Source organism: Papio anubis, chromosome 7 (genome assembly GCF_008728515.1).
Source record: "Papio anubis isolate 15944 chromosome 7, Panubis1.0, whole genome shotgun sequence".
NCBI lineage: Eukaryota > Metazoa > Chordata > Mammalia > Primates > Cercopithecidae > Papio > Papio anubis.
In genome coordinates, this window is record NC_044982.1 from 13075224 (window position 1) to 13095005 (window position 19782).

The 19782-nt window shown below is 39.1% G+C and overlaps 1 protein-coding gene across 18 annotated transcripts in view; it reads right to left on the minus strand.

Moving 5' to 3' along the window:
- UNC79 (unc-79 homolog, NALCN channel complex subunit) overlaps window positions 1-19782 on the minus strand; it is a 278788-nt gene that overhangs the window by 211282 nt on the left and 47724 nt on the right. For 17 of the 18 annotated variants that reach the window (XM_021941507.2, XM_021941497.2, XM_021941500.2 and 14 more), the window contains 2 exons: window positions 18528-18698; window positions 8232-8324 (listed from right to left, as the gene is read on the minus strand). The exons of the other annotated variant lie outside the window; for it this stretch is intronic. In XM_021941507.2, the coding sequence (XP_021797199.2) occupies window positions 8232-8324; window positions 18528-18698 (264 nt within the window). The remainder of the gene's footprint in view (window positions 1-8231; window positions 8325-18527; window positions 18699-19782) is intronic. 18 annotated transcript variants of the gene reach the window in all.

Sequence of the window (19782 nt, forward strand, 5' to 3'; positions counted from 1 at the left end):
TTGCCCAAGGTTGAATGGATAGCAAGTGACAGACTTGATGGATTAGAGTGGGGTTTTATCATTTCATCATCAGTTCCATCTTATAGAGGAATTTTTAAAAGCTACACGACAGCAAGATTCCTTGATTTGCCTGTCTTCACTTGGGGAACAAAGATACTTTCAACCTAGTTAGATGCCTTTTGATACCTTCCCTAATCTATATTCCAGGCTTATGCTGACATTGAAGCAGTTCACACTTTATTCACCAATGACCTCCACGTCATTCAATCCAATGGACATTTTTCAGTCTGCATCTTACTTGACTTTTCAGCCACATTCAGTACTGCTGACTACTGTCTCCTTTTTGAAACACTCTTTCCTTGGCTTCATAATATGAATGACCCTCCCCTGTCACCTGTGGTGGACAACACTGTTACTACTCAACTGCTGTCAACACCCTTTTTTCTTGTCCATTTGCCAATTGATATGGTTAAGTTGTGTGTCCCCACCCAAATCTCATCTTGAATTGTAATCCCCAGGTTTTAGGAAGAGACCAAGTGGGAAGTGATTGGATCATGGGGGCAGTTTGCCCAATGCTGTTCTCGTGATAGTGAGTGAGTTCTCACGAGATCTGATGGTTTCATAAAGGCAGTTTTCCCTGCACTTGCTAGCTGTCTCATTCCTGCCATCATGTGAAGAAGGTCTTTGCTTCCCCTTCACCTTCTACCGTGATTGTTAAGTTTCCTGAGGCCTCCCCAGCCATGTGGGACTGTGAGTCAATTAAACTTCTTTTCTTTATAAATTACCCAGTCTCTGGCAGTTCTTTATAGCAGTGTAAAAACGGACTAATGCACCAATACACAGACTACAAAAGCAAGATACTTTCCCAGAGCCCCTTGCAGCTACAGGTGGCCATGTGACTCAGTTCTGGACAGTAAGAATGAAGAGAAAATCTGCTGGGGAGCTTCTGAGACATACTTTCTCCCTCTGATAAAACAAAAGAGGTACACCAGGAGACTTTTCTCGTAATGACTCTGCTTGATCCTATTACCTGTTTTTGCATGTAGTTATGTAAGGTTATAACAACCTCCACAGTGGCAGCCTTCTTGCAAACATGAGGGGAATTCCAAGATCTCAGTCCCCTGATATTGTGGAGCTATCTTCAGGACTTCCTATTAAGTAAACAACCAATGTGCTTATACTTTAAAGCCTCTGTCAGCCAAAGACATCTTAACAGTGCAACCTCTCTGTCTCTTTGGAGAGCTCATCCTCTTCCACTGGGCCATTATCTGTTGAAGTTCCTGAAGGCCTAGTCACAGAACCACTCCACATTTCTTTCATTCTCTGCTCTCCCCTAAGCAATCTCACACTCATTCACAACTTCAGCAGCCATCTATATGTAATTCAATGAAGGGCACTGGACACTTGTGTGTGGGCTCAAAGTTCATTAGCTCTAGTCCAAAGCTCTGTTCTGAGCTCCAGACTCATAATACAACTACCTAATTACCAGCTCCTATTAGGTGTCTCAAAGATACCGTGAACACAACACGTCTGAAACAGATCTCAAGATCTTTCCTCAGAGGCCTGATCTTCTTCTTCCAATGCCTCCTTTATCAGTGAGTAGAACCACTGTTACAGTTTGCATCTGTGTCCCCACCAAATCTCAGGTTCAGTTGTAATCCCCAATGTTGGAGGTAGGGCCTTAAAAACTTAAAAAGGTGATTGGATCATGGGGGTGGGTCCTTCATGAATGGTTTAGCACCATCCCTTTTGTGCTACTCTCATGATACAGTTCTCACAAGATCTGGTTGTTTAAAAGTGTGTGGCACCATGCCTGTAATCCCAGCACTTTGGGAGGCCGAGGCGGGTAGATCAAAACTCCTGAGGTCAGGAGTTCAAGACCAGACTGGCCAACATGGTGAAACTCCATCTGTACTAAAAATACAAAAAATTAGCTGGGCGTGGTGGTGGGCGCCTGTAATCCCAGCTACTCAGGAGGCTGAGGCAGGAGAATTGCTCGAACCTGGGAGGTGGAGGTTGCAGTGAGCTGAGATTGCGCCACTGTACTCCAGCCTGGGCAACAAGAACAAAACTCTGTCTCAAAAAAAAAAAAAAAAGTGGCAACTCCCCTTCTCTCTCTTCCTCCCGCTCGAGCCATGTAAGACGTGCTTCCCTTTTGCCTTCTACCATGATTATGAGTTTTCTGAGTCTCCTCTTAGAGACAGGAGCTAGTATGCTTCCTGTACAGCCTACAGAACCATGAGTCAATGACACCTCTTTTCTTTATATACTACCTAGTCTTAGGTATTTCTTTATAGCAATGTAACAACAAACTAATATGACCACCATGCATCCAGTTAGTGCATCCAGAAACCCACTCTAGCCAATATGTTACCAAGACTTATCAATTTTACTTCCTAAATAGCTCTCAGATAGATCTGCTTGTTCTTCAGTTTCAATTGTCCCTGCCTTTGAAGTGCTTAGACAAATGCAATGACCTCCTTCCAGGTCAATTTATACACAACCTGACTTCTTTTCAATCTGTTCTCAACTGCAGCGAGGGTGACACACACCACAGCCCACTCAAAGCCCGTCAGCAGTTTCCCATTAGATTTGGAATAAACACAGGCCTCCCTAACAGAGCTCACAACACCCTGCATGTTCCAGCTCATGGAACTTTAAGTCTAATGTCACACCAGGGAGCCCTCACTCTGAGTTCCAGCTACACTGATCCTTCAGTCTCAGCTGTTTGCCATGACACATGAGATTCCTCTTCCTGAACCATCCCTCCTTGTAGGCCTTGTTCACACTACTCATCCTGCAGTTCTCAAACCAAAGGTTACTTCCTCAAAGAAGCCCTCCTGACTTCCTCAATAAAAGCAAAATTTCCTTTTATAACATCTTATAGCATAACGTACCTGAAGCACTTGTCACAAGTGAAACTTTACACTTGATTTTATGATTATTTGATTGTCTTCTCGCCTCTCACCCCAACCATATGATAAGCTTCCTGAGATGAGGATGGGGTCAGTCACATGTCACTAAACATGGAGCCCCCAGTGCCTAGCACATGGTGGATACTCACTGACTACTGATTGAATGGTCGCTCTAGAATTGGAAATTTGGTCTTAAGTCATCACTGAATTCTCAAGTGCAGATGTTCCAAGACACTTTCTCAGACACAGTGTCTGCTATTCTCCACGGGTATGCTATATGAACCTTGTTCAGAGCCGTCCACTGACCCATGAATGTACCTGGATGGTTCCTTTGTTAAAACAGTTTCCCCTCCCAGAATGCCCCATTTACCTTATCAATAAAAACTCTGTCCCGCCAGGCACGGTGGCTCATGCCTGTAATCCCAGCACTTTGGGAGGCCAAGACAGGCGGATCACTTGAGGTCAGGAGTTCGAGGCCAGTCTAGCCAACATGATGAAACCCCATCTCTACTAAAAATACAAAAATTAGCCAAGCATAGTAGCATGTGCCTGTAGTCCCAGATACTGGGGAGGCTGAGGCAAGAGAATTGCTTGAACCCACGAGGCGGAGGTTGCAGTGAGCCATGCCACTGTGCTCCAGCCTGGGCAACAAAGTGAGATTCCATCTCGAAAAATAAAACAAAACAAAACTCAGTCCATAATTTAAAACTCATCCTTGGCCCAAGTGACACAAAGTCTTTTCTGATCATTTCAATCCATACAAGTCCCTCCTTCTGATGAATTAACACTGTCTAACGTATTTATTTAGTACTCCTATGTACTACATTACATTGTCAACTAATGACTTACATAAATATGCCTGATCTTCCCAATTAGACATAAACTTCATAGCAAGCACCATATCTTATGTTTTTCTGTGGTTTCCACAATGCCTAGCACAGAGCCCTGTATATAGAAGGTGCTCAATGAATGCTGGTTACTTAAGTAAGGATTGTGCTCTATCCTTGATACACAATCAGCTATAAGGAACAAGTTGCCAGTTGCACTTCTTCCAATAAAAATTCAAACAACAGAACGATGACCTACTGCTTGGTCCCAGAGAGCCCCTGGTGGATGTTGCCTCACTTAAGTGCTTCCTATATCACAAGACTAGTTTTGGGTCCCAACTATGATTCCTAGTATAGAGTAGCTGGTTATAAACATTTCCTCATGAGCAAATGAAGATACAGATTTTCAAATAATAGATGCAACTCTGTCTGACCACAGTAGTTTTCCAGTGAAACATTCAACTCAACATTCAACTCCAAGAAGAAAACGGCAAATTGTAGGGATTCACTACTTATTGAGAATTTACAATGTGTCAGTCACTAAAGTAAGCACTTTACATATATGTAACCCATTAAATCTTCACGGCAGCATTTTAAAGTACTGCAGGAAGAATTATTTCCATTTTATAGATGAGGACACTTGGTTTCAGGGGGTAAAACACTTACTCAGGTTCACTAACTGGCAATTTGCAGGTAAGCTCAGATGTGAATCCACATATGACTAATCTCAAAGCACCCTGCTTTACTACCCATCTAGCTTAGAAATTTGGACCAAACTCTCATGATGAGACTCTAATTAACTAGATTCCAAAAAATGGTTTTATTAAGGATATAATATATAATAAATATAATATTTTGATTATTTTAAGCCAGATATATGATATAATTTCCCCATATATATTTTTAATTATATCTATATAATAATCATAAGAGATTTCATACTTAAAGAATGCTACAGACTGAATGTTTGTGCCACCTCAAAATTCTTCTGTTAAATCCAAACCCCCTAATGTGATAGTACTAACAAGTGGAGCCTTTAAGAGGTGATCAGTGCCCTTATAAAAGAGGCCGCAGAGAAATCCCTTGTCCTTTCTGTCATCTGAGGACACAGCAGAATGACAGCCATTCATGAACCAGGAAATGAGTTCTCACAGATCATCCAATCTATCAGCACCTTGATTTTGGACTTCCTAGCCCCTGGAACTATGAGAAACAAATGTGCATTGCTTATAAGTCATCCAGTTTATAGAATTTTTGTTATAGCAACCCAAATGGACTAAAACAGAAAATCGGTACTGAGAAGTGGGGTGACGCTGTAACAAATAGCTGAAAATGTGGGAGAGGCTTTGGAACTGGGTAACAGGTAGGGGCTGGAAGAGTTTTGATGTGCAGGCTAGAAAAAAAGCCTATATTGCCATGAATAGACCTTTAAAAGCAATTCTGGCAAGGGTTGAAAAAGAAAAGAGGAAAGCAGTAGAAAAAGCCTCAATCTTCTCAGAGAATACCTAAATGATCCTGAAGAGAATGTTAGTATAAATATGAACAGTAAAGGCAATTCTGATGCAATCTCAGACAGAAATGAGGAACACATTACTGGAAAGTGGAGGAAAGGCCATCCTTGCTATGAAGTGGCAAAGAACTTGGCTGAATTGTGTTCATGTCCTAGTGTTTTGTGGATGGTAAAACTTGTGAGTGATAAAATTGGATACCTGGCTAAGAAAATTTCTTAGCAAAGTGTTGAAGGAGCAGCTGGATTTCTTCTGACTGCTAATACTGTAATAAAATGTGAGGAGAGAGAACGATCCAAAGACAGAATTGTTCATCAAAGAGGAAGAAGAACTTAAAGATTTGGAAGACTCTCAGCCTATCTGTATTGAAAGGATGAAGAAGCCTGTTAGGAAGAGAATGGTGAGAGTGTAGCCAAGTGACCATTTAATAAGATTAGTCAGCTATCTCAACAGAAACCAGGAGGTATTGTCCAAAACAATGGAGGAATGACCCCAGAGGCACTTCAGAAATCCTCTGCACTGCCCCTCCCATCACAGACCCAGAGTGCAAGGACCCTGGGGGAAAAATGGTTTCAAGGGAGAGGCCACCAGCATTTTTGAGACTTCAGGGCATGCCACACCCTCACAAGGCACCTTTTCACTTTGTAAAATTCAGTTCTATATTCCAGTGCCTCACTGTTCAGCTGCACTTTGGGCAAAGCAGCATGCACTGTACCCAGAAAAGGCATGGGGGTGTAGTCACCTCCACCTAGATTTCAAAGGATGCCCAGAAGAGCTGGAACTCCACCCTAAGAGAGTCATGGGCACAGGACCCCAGCCTGCAGAGTGGGGCCCAGGAAGGGAACCACTGTGAGGGCCAGGGTCACTGTAGAGAACCCCCACCAGGGCAATGCCCAGCAAGCCATGGAGGCAGAGCCATGCAAAGCCATAGGGGCAGGGCCTTGGGGGCCCAACCCCTACACGGCAAAGCTGCCATGCAGGGCCACCACCTCAGTGGGTCCAGAAGACAGAACTCTTACCCCAATGGGTTTGGAAGGTGGGACCTCCACCCCAGTGGGCCTGGAAGGCACAGCATCAAGTCGAAGAAGGTAATTTTCAAACCTTAAGGTATAATGTTGTTGGGTTTTAGACTTACTTGGAATCTGTTACCCCTTTTTTCTTTCCCATTTCTCCCTTTTGGATGGGAATGTCTATGCTATGCCTGTCCAACCATTGTATTTTGGAAGCATATAACTTGTTTGATTTCATAGGCTCACAGCTGGAGAGGAAATTGCCTCAGGAAATTGCCTCACCCATATCTGATTTAGATGGTATTTACATGAGACTTTGGACTCTTGAGTTCATGCTGAAATGAGTTACAATTTTCAGGGCTATTGGGATGGAATGAATGTTTTGCATATGAGAATAACATTAATTTGGGAAAATAGGGTGGAATACTATAGACTAAATGCTTGTGTGTCCTCTCAAAATTTACATGTTGCCAGACATGGTGGTTTATGCATGTGATCCCAGTACTTTGGGAGTCCACGGCAGGAGGATCACTTGAGGTCAGGAGTTTGAGACCAGTCTGGGAAACATAATGAGACCTTGTCTCTAAAAAATATTTAAAAATTAGCCAGATATGGTAGCACATGCCTGTAGTCCCAGCTACTCAAGAGGCTGAGGCAGGAGAATCGCTGGAGCCAGGGAGGTCAAGGCTGCAGTGAGCCATAATTGCACTACTGCACTCTAGCTTGAGTGACAGACTAAGACTCTGTATCTAAAAAAAAAATTTTTAATTTGTATGTTAAACCCTAACCCTCAATGTGATGGTATTCAGAGTTGGGGCCTTTAGGAAGTAATTAGGTCATTAGGGCTGAGCCCTTATGCATGGGATTACTGCCTTTATAAAAGAGGCCCCCGAGAATTCCCTTTCCCTCCCACCATTTAAGGACACAACACAAAGAAGGCCATCCATGAACCAGAAAGCAGGCCATCACCGGACATCAACTCTGCTGGCACCTTGATCATGGACTTCCTAGCCTCCAGAACTGAGAGAAATAACTGTTTACTGTTTATCAGCCACGCAGTTTATATTTTTGTTATGACCCAACGGACTAAGACAGATGACACTCCAGACTTAGAAGCATTAAGATTTTGAAATAAAAAAATTTTCCTCATTTTGAGTCAGAAGTTCAATTATTATTTATTACATAATTAAGTAGATAGCAAAAAAAAAAAAAACAAAAAAAAAAAAACCACAGTGCCACCAGATTTGTTTACTTTCCAAATAAACATTAAATGAAAATAAAAATGAGTTTATATCTTAGCACATGTTTTGGTCAGTTTTCCAAAGTTATCTGCAATTATACTGACAAACGGAAATCAAACAGAGTAAATGTGAAAGTCTGTCCAACATCACTAGTAATGGAAGAACTACAAATCAAAACAATGAGATATTAATGTTCATCTGTCTAACTCTACACAAATTTTATAATAATAATGACAAATCACAATGAGACAAGTACTTTCACATACTACTGGAAATATTGAAAATTTCTCAAGTCCTTTAACTCATTAATCCCTCTTTTATTGGTTTATTTTATGGAAATAATCAGAAATATAGTAAAAGGTTTATGTTTAAGGATATTTGTGTGCACTGGGGTAGCCAATTTACCAAAATATTAACAGTGGTTATCTTTTGTTCTTAGAATTGCTGGTGATTTTTATGTTTCTAATTTTACTATTTCTGTATACTTATATTCAGTCCATTTCCAGTCATGTTCTAAAATCATGTCCTCAAATATTCTAAAAATATCACTAGCCAGCAAGATCACTGCTAATAGCAATAGGCAAGATAAATTGATTCCAACTCAAAAGTCTGTTTTCTACACAGCTCCATGATGATGATGTTCTCACGCGAGAACATCTAGCTTGCTTGTTTGATATCTTGTTTAATTATTGGCATTAGAATTAGTCAAACCTTTCCAATTTTCACTTACCTGGATTGGATGTGTACTGCATTGCGATCATTAGCATGGACGATGCAGAGAGGTTAACATGGGCAGGTACGCCTTCTCTCCTTGAGGAGCCCACTGCAACCAAAAGTTCTTTGATTAGACACAATTTAATCTCTACATATACCTGTTACTTTGCACAGAGCATGAGAGATAAGAAGGAACTTAAAAAAAAAAAAGCTCCAATAAAGGTAATGGAAGTTTTGCCCAAATGAAACCACAAAATGTGTCCTGGCATACAAATGCTATAGTTGTCATCTCCATGGGAAAATCAAGTGAGAATGTATAAGGAGACAGAACAGCGCCAGAAAGTGATGTAATGGCTTTATCAGAGTTGTACTTAGATGGGATCTCTACCCCCAAGATGTTTGTATTTAGATGGAAAAGAAAGAAAAAACAGAATCCTCTATGTGCCCAAAGATAAAGCCATGTGGAAGGGTATCCCAATGAGAAAATAAAAAGGAAAGGTTTTTAAACTCAAATTGAACATATTAATTTTTAGAGATGCAGATGAAATAATACTTTAATTATAATGTATAACATTAATTTAGTTACAATACAAACTCTAAATCACATATTATAAAAAATAATGATATATTAATTTAAAAATTTTCAATTTTCACATATCATTAAACAGTTTTATTCAAACCTTCACATGTAACTTCATCATCAATATCTTCATTACCATAAGAACCACTTTTTTAGTTTTCTAGAGCTTACCATCTTCATATTCATCTGAGTTGTTTGAAATAAAGCAATTTTTGAATCTGTGAATAACACAGTTGCTGGGCATTGTATCCTACGCCAACAAGCATAAAATCACAAAGCAAATTGGTTTCTTTAAAATCCACCTTATCGCTGTATAATCATGGTCTCCACTCACAAACTGCTTCTAAGACATCTTTAAGTGGCTTGTTTTAGATGACATCAAATACCATATTAAATTTCTTTGTCTCTCTTTTTTAAGACAGTGTATCAGGTCACCCCTTTAAGTATTCAAAAGTAGCACTGATGGAAGCCATTTGGGGAAATACATTGTCTCCCAAGAGGACTTTCTTTCTTTCTTTCTTTTTTTTCTTAGATGGAGTCTCACTCTTGTTGCCCAGGCTAGAGTGCAGTGGTGCGATCTCAGCTCACTGCAACCTCCACCCCCTGGGTTCAAGCGATTCTCCTGCCTCAGCCTCCTGAGTAGCTGGGATTGCAGGCATCCGCCACCACACCCAGCTAATTTTTGTATTTTTAGTAGAGATGGGTTTCACCATCTTGGCCAGGCTGGTCTTGAACTCCTGACCTCGTGATCCACCCGCCTCAGCCTCCCAGAGTGCTGGGATTACAGGCGTGATCCACTGCGCCCGGCCCCAAGAGGACTTTCTTATTTCAAACACAGTAATTGAGAGAGGACCCACCTAATAAAAACTTTATTAGTACTCAAATATAAAATAAATTCCTCTTTTCTCAGGGAAAATTGCAGAAGCAGAAGAAACCTCTCCTTACACTTGGGCTTGTGTGGCAGAGTGTCAAGCATGAACAGAATGGTGTGCAGAGAGCACAAAACCCTCAAAAAGTCAACCCTTACATTTCTAAACATAATAGAGAAGACCACTGCCACGAGCAACAACAAAAAGCAAAAAGCAAATAACCTCAAAATCTGCTTGATTTTATTTTATATTAAAGTACAATAGGTGTGGATTTATCTCACCTACATCCAAAAAGGATAACTTCTAATAAAACACATGTATAATAGAATCATCAAAACACTAATAAAAATTTGTCATATAATAAATCAGAGGAGATTTAAAAATTTTAACACAATTCTTTTCTTTTTACATAAAGTAATTTGGGCACCAAAGTAGACAGTGGCCTTTAAAACAATTTTACAAAAATAAACAAACAAAACACATCTATCACTAAGTTCCATTTACTTAAGTTGGCTTTTATTAATCGCTTGCAGCGAGGCAGCTGCTAACCCACTAAGCAGGTGATACTCAGGGAGATAAACTAGTTTGGCTCCACAACTTATTAAATAAATAAGTATTAATAATTAGACAAAGATTGGGGATCAATTCACTGCTCTTAGACAGTCAAATTGATTAATCAAATGTGATTAATCAAGAAAAAAGAACTTTCAGCCAAATGCTAAGGAACAAAGTGCAAGCTGCTCTCAAACTGTAGCCAGGGAGTTTGTTCAAATTCAGCTTCTTTGGGGCCAAAGAAGACACTCCTGGAGAGTCAGCTTGGAAACCACATTTTCCAGTAAAGTACATGTTTAATTAATAAGCACATCGGGTGATTCTGATGCAAGCTGCCTTTGGACCACTGTTTGAGAAGTACTATTAGAGGGATGAGAAATAGGGAAGAAAATGCCCAGTAAGGTGTCCTGGGGCAGGAAGAATAATTGCACGCCCTGTGCCCTTTGTTAAAGAAAGAAAAGAAAAAATAAATTCTTGTCTCAGACGTATTCAAGAAATACACACACACACACACACACACACAAACATACATATATATATTCTTGTTTTGGGACAAGCGTTTCACCTTTGTTTAAATTCATCTCAAGCTTTTTAATAATATGCATTTAATAATATGTATTTCTCAACAATGAAAACTGCTATTAAGGAAGGCTGAGAGTCACTGTAAATGGAGGCCTTTAAAAGTGGGAGGAATGCCCACATGTCTCAGATGATTTAGGTGAAGTCTTTTTGCAGAATGGCCCAAATGGCTCAGCCACCTCTGGATGTCCCTGCTATTCCTACAAATCCATACTCTCCGTCAAGAATGACCAGCCAGGAGGTCAAAAGCATTCCCCTGGCTCAAGCCTAGAAAATTGGCTGCAATACTTACATAAACAGACGGTGTCTTGCAATTTCCTAGCCTTCTAACAGACTGAATAAAATCATTGCAATTCTAATTTAATAAACATGCACAGGCACACATCATTTATTGAATCTTGTTAAAAAGGCATGATGTAAACAGATGTGCAGCTTGTCCCCATGAGGGTGTAAAAAGCCAAGATTATAAACAATAGAAGGGAGAAGATAATTAATCAAAATAAGAAAATTTTGCATTTAATATTGTGCTCAGGAAATACAATTAAAAGTTCTCAGTCCTATTCCCTATCCTCCCAGCATCACCAGAACAACCATTACCATGATCTCCTCCCTCCAGGAATAGTAACAATGCCTTAATATGTTCCTGCATTTTGTAGTTCTGAATGTATTATTATGTACAGCTCTTATATGACTCTCATCCAAAAGAGGAATTATATGGGAAAAACCATTTTATAAAAGAGAGATCATCAAGTTATTTGCATGACAGCACCAACCTAATTATTCGGACTACAGGCCAAGTCACTTGACTTCATAGCTAATGCTCTATTCATTTTCTGTCTATTTTAGACAGAAATAGACTATTTCAACAACTTTTTTGGTCAGTACTTCCTGTATACTAGACATTGTTCTAGGTCCTGGGGATATAGTGCTAAAGACAGACAAGTCATCATTAAAAAGTCAGGAAACAACAGGTTCTGGAGAGGATGTGGAGAAATAGGAACACTTTTACACTGTTGGTGGGACTGTAAACTAGTTCAACCACTATGGAAGACAGTGTGGTGATTCCTCAAGGATCTAGAACTAGAAATACCATTCGACCCAGCCATCCCATTACTGGGTATATACCCAAAGGATTATAAATCATGCTGCTATAAAAACACATGCACACGTATGTTTACTGTGGCACTATTCACAATAGCAAAGACTTGGAACCAACCCAGATGTCCATCAGTGATAGACTGGATTAAGAAAATGTGGTACATATACATCATGGAATACTACACAGCCATAAAAAAGGATGAGTTCATGTCCTTTGTAGGGACATGGATGAAGCTGGAAACCATCATTCTGAGCAAACTATCTCAAGGACAGAAAACCAAACACCGCATGTTCTCACTCATAGGTGGGAATTGAACAATGAGAACACTTGGACACAGGAGGAGAACATCACACACCGGGGCCTGTCATGGGGTGGTGGGAGGGGGAAGGGATAGCATTAGGAGATACACCTAATGTAAATGACGAGTTAATGGGACTCCAACATGGCAGCATACCAACATGGCACATGCATACATATGTAACAAACCTGCATGTTGTGCACATGTACCCTAGAACTTAAAGTATAATTAAAAAAAAAAAAAAAAAAGAAAAAAATACAGACAAGTCTTTGTCCTTATGGATCCTAGATGCTAGAGCTGTGTTACCCGATATGGTGACCGCTAGTCACATGTGGCTATCTAAACTTAATTAAAATTAAATAATATTTAAAATTCCATTCCTCAGTCTCACTAGACACATTTTAAGAGCTTAGTAGCCACATGGGGCCAGTGGCTACTCTACTGGGCAGCACAACATTTTTAATGTTTTTATGGAACATTCCATCATTACAGGAAGTTCTGTAGACAGCGCTATTCTACAAGAAAGGGCAAACAGGTACTTGTGGCAAAATGGAAGCAGTGCAAGGGAATAAAGAGAAAGCGATGGAAGGTCCTGTTTCAGCCAGAGGGTAAGAAAGGGCATCTTGAAAGATGTACTTGAGCTTAAACCTAAAGAATGTAAGGAAGCAAATAATCATGAGACCATCTGGGAGAAGGACTTTGAAGACAGAATAAAGCATGGAGCAAAAGCAAGAGTGTGGTGCCTTTGGGAAACTGCAGAAAAGCCAAGCCTCCTGGAGCAGAGTGAAGACAAGGAGATGTAGTGATTGGAACAGGAAGGTAGGTAGGGATCAGGTCATAGAGGGCCTATGAGCCAAGGAAGGGCACTGAATTTGATTTGTAAGAGTGATGGGAAGCTAGGTGGTTTTGCTGAGGGAAGTGGCATGATCTGATTTACATGTCTGGAGGATAGCTCTGACTTTTTGATGGAAAGCAGAAGGTAGGAGGGCTAAAAAGTAAGCAGGGAGACCAGTTCGGAAGCTACTGGACTGGCCCCAATGAGAGCTGGTGGTAAGAAGTGGCCTGAATGGGGATATACTGAAATGAATTCCACTGGCCTTATACTTATCTAAAGGGTGAAAGTAAAGGAGCCATCTGGAAGGAAGAAACACACTATGGTGTAAGTTTTTCAATGTAACAGAACCATTTCCTGTATTCTGCCAGACTGCACTGCCTGGATTAAAAAGTGGTCTCACCTCTACGTGGGCCTCCTACTTGTGTGAGCGGAGGTAATTGTGTTCCATGAGATAGGGTTTAAGCAAAAGATGTCCATGCCTTCAGAAGGACACTATCAGTTAAACATAAAAGGAAGACCAAGACAATGTGACCCAGGAGCCTATGCAGCATTAAAATATTTGCAGAATTATAGATTAATGAAAAGTCAGGGACAGAATGCCCATCCATACTCTGGAAGTGTTCTGTCAGATTCTATGAGTCCAAAAACTGCTACAATGATTATTGTTATTATACAACACACTCTAGAAGAAAAAATGCCAAAGCCCCAGCAGATGGCCTCTTACCTTAAGCAATATTTAAGATGATGAAATTTCAGGACAACGTGTGAATTTTAACTAGGTATTGGAATGAGTTGCAATAGGATTTGATATGTCTGTGATTTGACTATGCATTTGGCCTGATATACACCTGCATAACATCACATGATATTTAAAGGCAATTCTCATACATTACTGCACAGTCTTCACAACAGACATGGGATGTGGACAAAGGAAGTTATCCTTATCACCATTTTACAGCTAAGGAAACCAAAGTTCCATGAGGTTAGGAGATTTGCCAGTAGTTGAAGGATTATAACTCAGCTCTTCTGGATTTCTATGTCAAAACATTTCCCATGACTCAGCAATAAAACTCTCAAAGTACATAGGGAAACCTACCTTAGAAAAACAACCATTAGCTAATAAAACAGACTGCATATATTAAAGATTATTTAAATATCATCAATATTTTGCATTTTTACTATTTTTTCTATTAGTCTTTGGAAGGTTATAGAAACATAACATGCACCCTCTGTAGTAGTAGGAATAGAACAAAAAATGGTAAGTCACACAATTGCCTTTAAGATAATGGCCTTCAAGATTTAAACGAACCTTTATTTTCCCTGAAGGTAAGTGACTTTTTGAGAAAATTTAGGGTGGAAAGGAACTAGATGAGACTGCATAGTCTGGGATACTAGGATACGTTAGAATAATCTTAAACGATTATATCTTAAGCTGATATAATTGTTCAGCTTTATTATCATCTTTACAATAACATAGCCTGCATCAATCAATGTTCACTTGGAATCAGCTCTTTCTCTTCTCTGCCAAAGCATCATCTCCCAAATCTCCATATTTCAATTCAGTCCACAAATCACAGATTCTTTATTGGAAAAAGAGAGGTTTCCATGGTGACATGCAAATGGCCTTCTCAATTCTTAGTAACTCTTTTAATATTTTTTTATAAACAAAGCATATTGAGCACATTTGGAATAAAGAGAAATATATTTTATTTATGGAAGGAGTTAAAAAGAAAAGCCATGTCAAAGGAAATTTTCATAACAAATAAGTTGATGTTTGCTCTGCAGAACCTTAAAAGGACTCATTCTAAAATAAAAGTCCAGCATTTGGTTTATTGACAAGGATGGTAAGGAGGACATCTCTGATATACATGCTGGCCTCTTAATCTGAAGAGCTGCAATACCTCATTAGGTCCACTTCAAAGATCAGAACTTCATCTTCTAGGTCCTTAATGATAGAATCATTTTACACCTGAAAAGCAGTTCATGTTTTCCATCTGACATTAGGAATACCACACCAAAGAGATAAAAAGCCTTTTTGTCTTAAAGACTTTATCAAGTACTCAGGAAATACAACATCCTTCATCCTAGCATCTCAGTCCTGAAATAAAAATTTTCTGCAAGAAGTTACATGCTCTTGACTTGTTTTGGTCACAATTTCTAGACACCGAAACAACTACAAAAAATAGAAAAAACATGGATATGACCCACAGACACACATTCTCACATCAGCCCATTTTAACATGATTAATCTGAAACTATATCCTTTTAGCTTTGGATCTGTGTCTTTGTATACTTATGAAATCACAAGTACAAAGGAAACACCTGAATGGTGTAATCGAATTTGACTGTAAAGGTTGGTATACAATTTATTTTCAAAGACTTAAAGATGACAAATATTGGCTATTATGCAACCACAGGAATGATTATGAGAAAGGAAAGTCAAAGCTAAGAGAGTAAAACCAGAGCAACAAAATAAACACATGAAACAGACCAACAATTGGGTTACAGGACAATATATGCCTCTTACACAAAATCATATTGACGTTACTTAAACTAGAATTAGTATGCCAGAAATAATCTTTGAGATTGAACACTTTTTTTCAAACTATTTCTTTATAGGTGAAAAAAATGGGACCTTGGGAACATGAAGTGACTTGTTTACCCCTTCAAATAAATGTCAAGTTACTCCTCTAATAAACACTAAAATATACACAAATTCTGTAAACTCAACTTACTATTTTATTCTCCTCAATTGCCGAGGTTTGTACATTTATGTAAGTAAGAATTCTAACATGACTACATGACATGTTTTGCGATCCATGTTTCTAATTAAGTAGAAATTAATAATCAAGTGTAAAGAAATAAATTGCCAGCTATCACAGTATTTGATCAATCTTAAATGTAACTTCAGAGGCCCAATATTTTCAACACCTCTCCCATAATTATTAACTTATTCCTAAGAAGGAGGGATTTAATGAATTAGATTAATTATTAGAAAGCTACAGCCTCCTCATTAATCCCACCATCGTCTCCCAGCACTTTGGGAGGCTGAGGCTAGAGGATCATTTGAGGCCAGAAACTCAAGATCAGCCTGGGAAACATAGCGAAACCCCGTCTCTACAAAAAAATTGTTTTAATTAGCTGGGCATGGTGGTAGAGGCCTTCACACCGTACTTGGGAGCCTAAGGCAAAAGGATCGCTTAAGACAAGGAGTTTGAGGCTGCAGTGAGCTATGACTGTGCCACTGCACTCCAGCCAAGACAACAGAATAAGACCCTATATCAAAAAAAAAAAAGAGAGAGAGAGAGGGAACGGAAAGGAAGAAGGGAAGGAGGAAGCCAGATGCGATGGCTCACGCCTGTAATCCCAGCACTTTGGGAAGCAGAGGCAGGTGGATCACCAGAGGTCAGGAGTTCGAGACCAGCCTGGCCAACATGGCAAAACCCCGTCTCTACTAAAAATAGAAAACTTAGCCGGGCATGGTGGCTTGTGTCTGTAGTCCCAGCTATTCGGGAGGCTGAGGCAGAAGAATCACTTGAACTCGGGAGGCAGAGGTTATAGTGAGCCGAAACTGCACCACTGCACTTCTACCGTGACAGAGTGTTACGCCATCTCAAAAAAATAAATAAAGAAAGAAGGGATGAAAGGAGGAAGGGAAGAACGGAGGGAAGGAGAAAGGGAGGGAAGGAGGAAGGAAAGGAAGGAAGGAAGGAAGGAAGGAAACAGCTTCATCTGTTTTCTGCTTCAAAAAACCAAAAATTCTTATGCCTAAATTTAACAGTTAACATTATTTATTTTAAAGGTAAGACTATGCAATTCTAAGACTATATCAATAAATGAGTACTTGTCAGTAAGGTTACACAGAACAAAAGAAGAAAATGATCAAATATTCTATTACTTGAATGGTATGATCAGTCTGCTAATTTTTTTGAATTGCTGTATGATTTAGGCAGAAGTCAAACTCTTTGCTGAAAGACATGAAAAGTACAATTCCATAGCTAACATTAAACTTGATTGTAAAAATAAGCAAATGTAGCTCAAAAGATATATATGGTTACCAATTGTTATTACAGAGCAACAACTTTAATAAGATCATAAGTACATAAAATTAAAATGTGAATTTGATCACGAGTTGAATGTAACCAACGAAAGTATTTTTCTTTTTTCTTTTTTTTTTTTTTTTTTTTTTGAGACGGAGTCTCGCTCTGTAGCCCAGGCTGGAGTGCAGTGGCCGGATCTCAGCTCACTGCAAGCTCCGCCTCCCGGGTTCATGCCATTCTCTGGCCTCAGCCTCCCGAGTAGCTGGGACTACAGGCGCCCGCCACCTCGCCCGGCTAGTTTTTTGTATTTCTTAGTAGAGACAGGGTTTCACCGTGTTAGCCAGGATGGTCTCGATCTCCTGACCTCGTGATCCGCCCGTCTCGGCCTCCCAAAGTGCTGGGATTACAGGCTTGAGCCACCGCGCCCGGCCGAAAGTATTTTTCTAAAACAAGAGTTGAGGGAAGGTGAGAAGCAAGCTGACACTTATTGCATACCAGGCATTGTGGTAGCATTTTACCAATGTTCCAAGTTAACCATCTTAATTATCCCGCAACTTCATGAGGCAGCTATTACTATTATTATTATTATTTTATAGGAAAGAAACAGAAAGTTAGGTAATTTGCCTAAGGTCATATAGCTAGTAGGTGGAAGAGCTATGATTTGGATCCAGATGTTTGACTCCTAAACCCACAATCTTTTCAGATTTCCCACTGAAGAATAGATAAATCCATAATCCATTTATTTAAAAAATACTTGAAAATGATTTTGATTATAAAAACCACAATGCAACATTTTTTTATCTTTGTGCACATGTCTGGAAAGCCTGCAAGATTAAGTCTACAGAAGTGAAACAGGATTCAAATCAGTTTTATGTTTATAATCATACATTACACATGACTTGCAGGCTTCAGCTTTTTTCAGTGTTTTCATAAATTTCGAGTCACTTTATCGTCACGATACCTCTATAAGGGAAAGCTGATGGGTTCGTCATTCTGTAGATGAGGTTTCAACTATGTGAGCTGCCCAGATTAGAGGCAGAGCTGGGACCAGACTTTACACATCCTGACTATCTAATGCTCTTTCTATCAGATCCTTCTGCCTTCAAAACCAAAAGATAGGAATTTCTGCATCTGAGACAATGCTTTCCCCATCTTTTTTCTAAAGTGGAAAAAGATACTGTAATTTATACACAGGAAACCTAGACTGCCTTGACATGTTCTTTTTTTCTATTCTATAAGATCAAACTGTCTGAATAAAACAATTCTAAACCCTAACGCCTTTCATTTCTTTGACTTTTACCATAATATCCATGCTAAAGTGACTGAATTTAAATCATAGCTCATGTATATATCAAGTGATTCCATTATAATCTTGAAAACCTAGAGCCTATAACAGCAAAAGCAATTTCCATTCATATCATACATAAAAATAATCTAGTATTAGGTAAGACTGGACTTACATATAGCCATTGGTAGAAAAGATGTGCTAAGATATTCAATGATATCCTTGTGCAGAAATGGAGGAAAGGTAGCTAACGTTGATATCATCGTATAGGGCAAAGTACTCAGAATATCATCATTGAGAAAAGGTAGCAAACATGTAGTTGTATAAAATATCGACTGTCCAAGATCTACAAAACAAAATTGAGTAATCAGTCACTGAATATTTTGCAATTAACAAAATATGCTAACTTTACATTTTAAGCTTTAATGAAGTGGTTTAAATTATAAGCAACTAGTGCTCCCTCCCTATTAAGTGTTATGAAACATAATATTTGACAGGGTACTATGTATACAGTAATTGGTCAATAAATGACTGATTAATGAATAAGTTAAGAAATAGAAATATCCATTACATGCATTTTTCCTCCACATTTTCTCAATCTTCAGTAATACTTGGTATTCGTATTACTATATTCTACACAAGATAACTGAGACACAAGCAGTTAGATGATTTGCCCAATGGAAGTTTTAGAAAATTCAAGGGCAGGATCAGAAATAAAACCGGACTATTTCTGCTCCATCAATCAAACCATCTGGAGTATCAGGCAATGAAGTAATTTGCAACCTTCAGCAGAGCAGCAATTTCAGAAAGCACCAAACAAGGGAAACCATAAGCTGGTGCTACATGACCCTGTGCATTGAGTCATCAATGATCATGGGAGGAAGTGCCACCTAATAATAATGTTTCTAACAACATCTTAAAACAGGGATAGTAACAATACCTACCTCACTTCATTAGAAGGATTGTTAGAAGGTTTTAATGGGATAAATGTAAAGTCCTTAGCATAGCACATACTGTGTGCTCCACAAATATTAGCTGTTATTATTAATATTAACAGTTACTATTATTATTACCTGCACAAGAATAAAAATAAAGGAGATGCAACAAAACCATAACTATTTAGTTTTAGAATGCATGTAGGCCAAATCCCATTACACTAAATGTAATTTGTATATTTGTATATTTCTGGACTTCCCAAAATATAGGCCATCAGTCCAGGATTGATGATGAAGACTTTGATCACTTTTGTATTCATTAGAACAGAAAAGTACTAGACTCTTCTTTGTTTTGCACCAGATGTACCTTCTTAGTGTTATTTGGATTCCTAATGTTATTTCTGGTTGTCATTAGAATTAATATGCCATCTCAACAGGCACATCAGGCAGCAACAGACAGGATGTGGCCACAGTGCACACTAGAAGGCCAGGGTC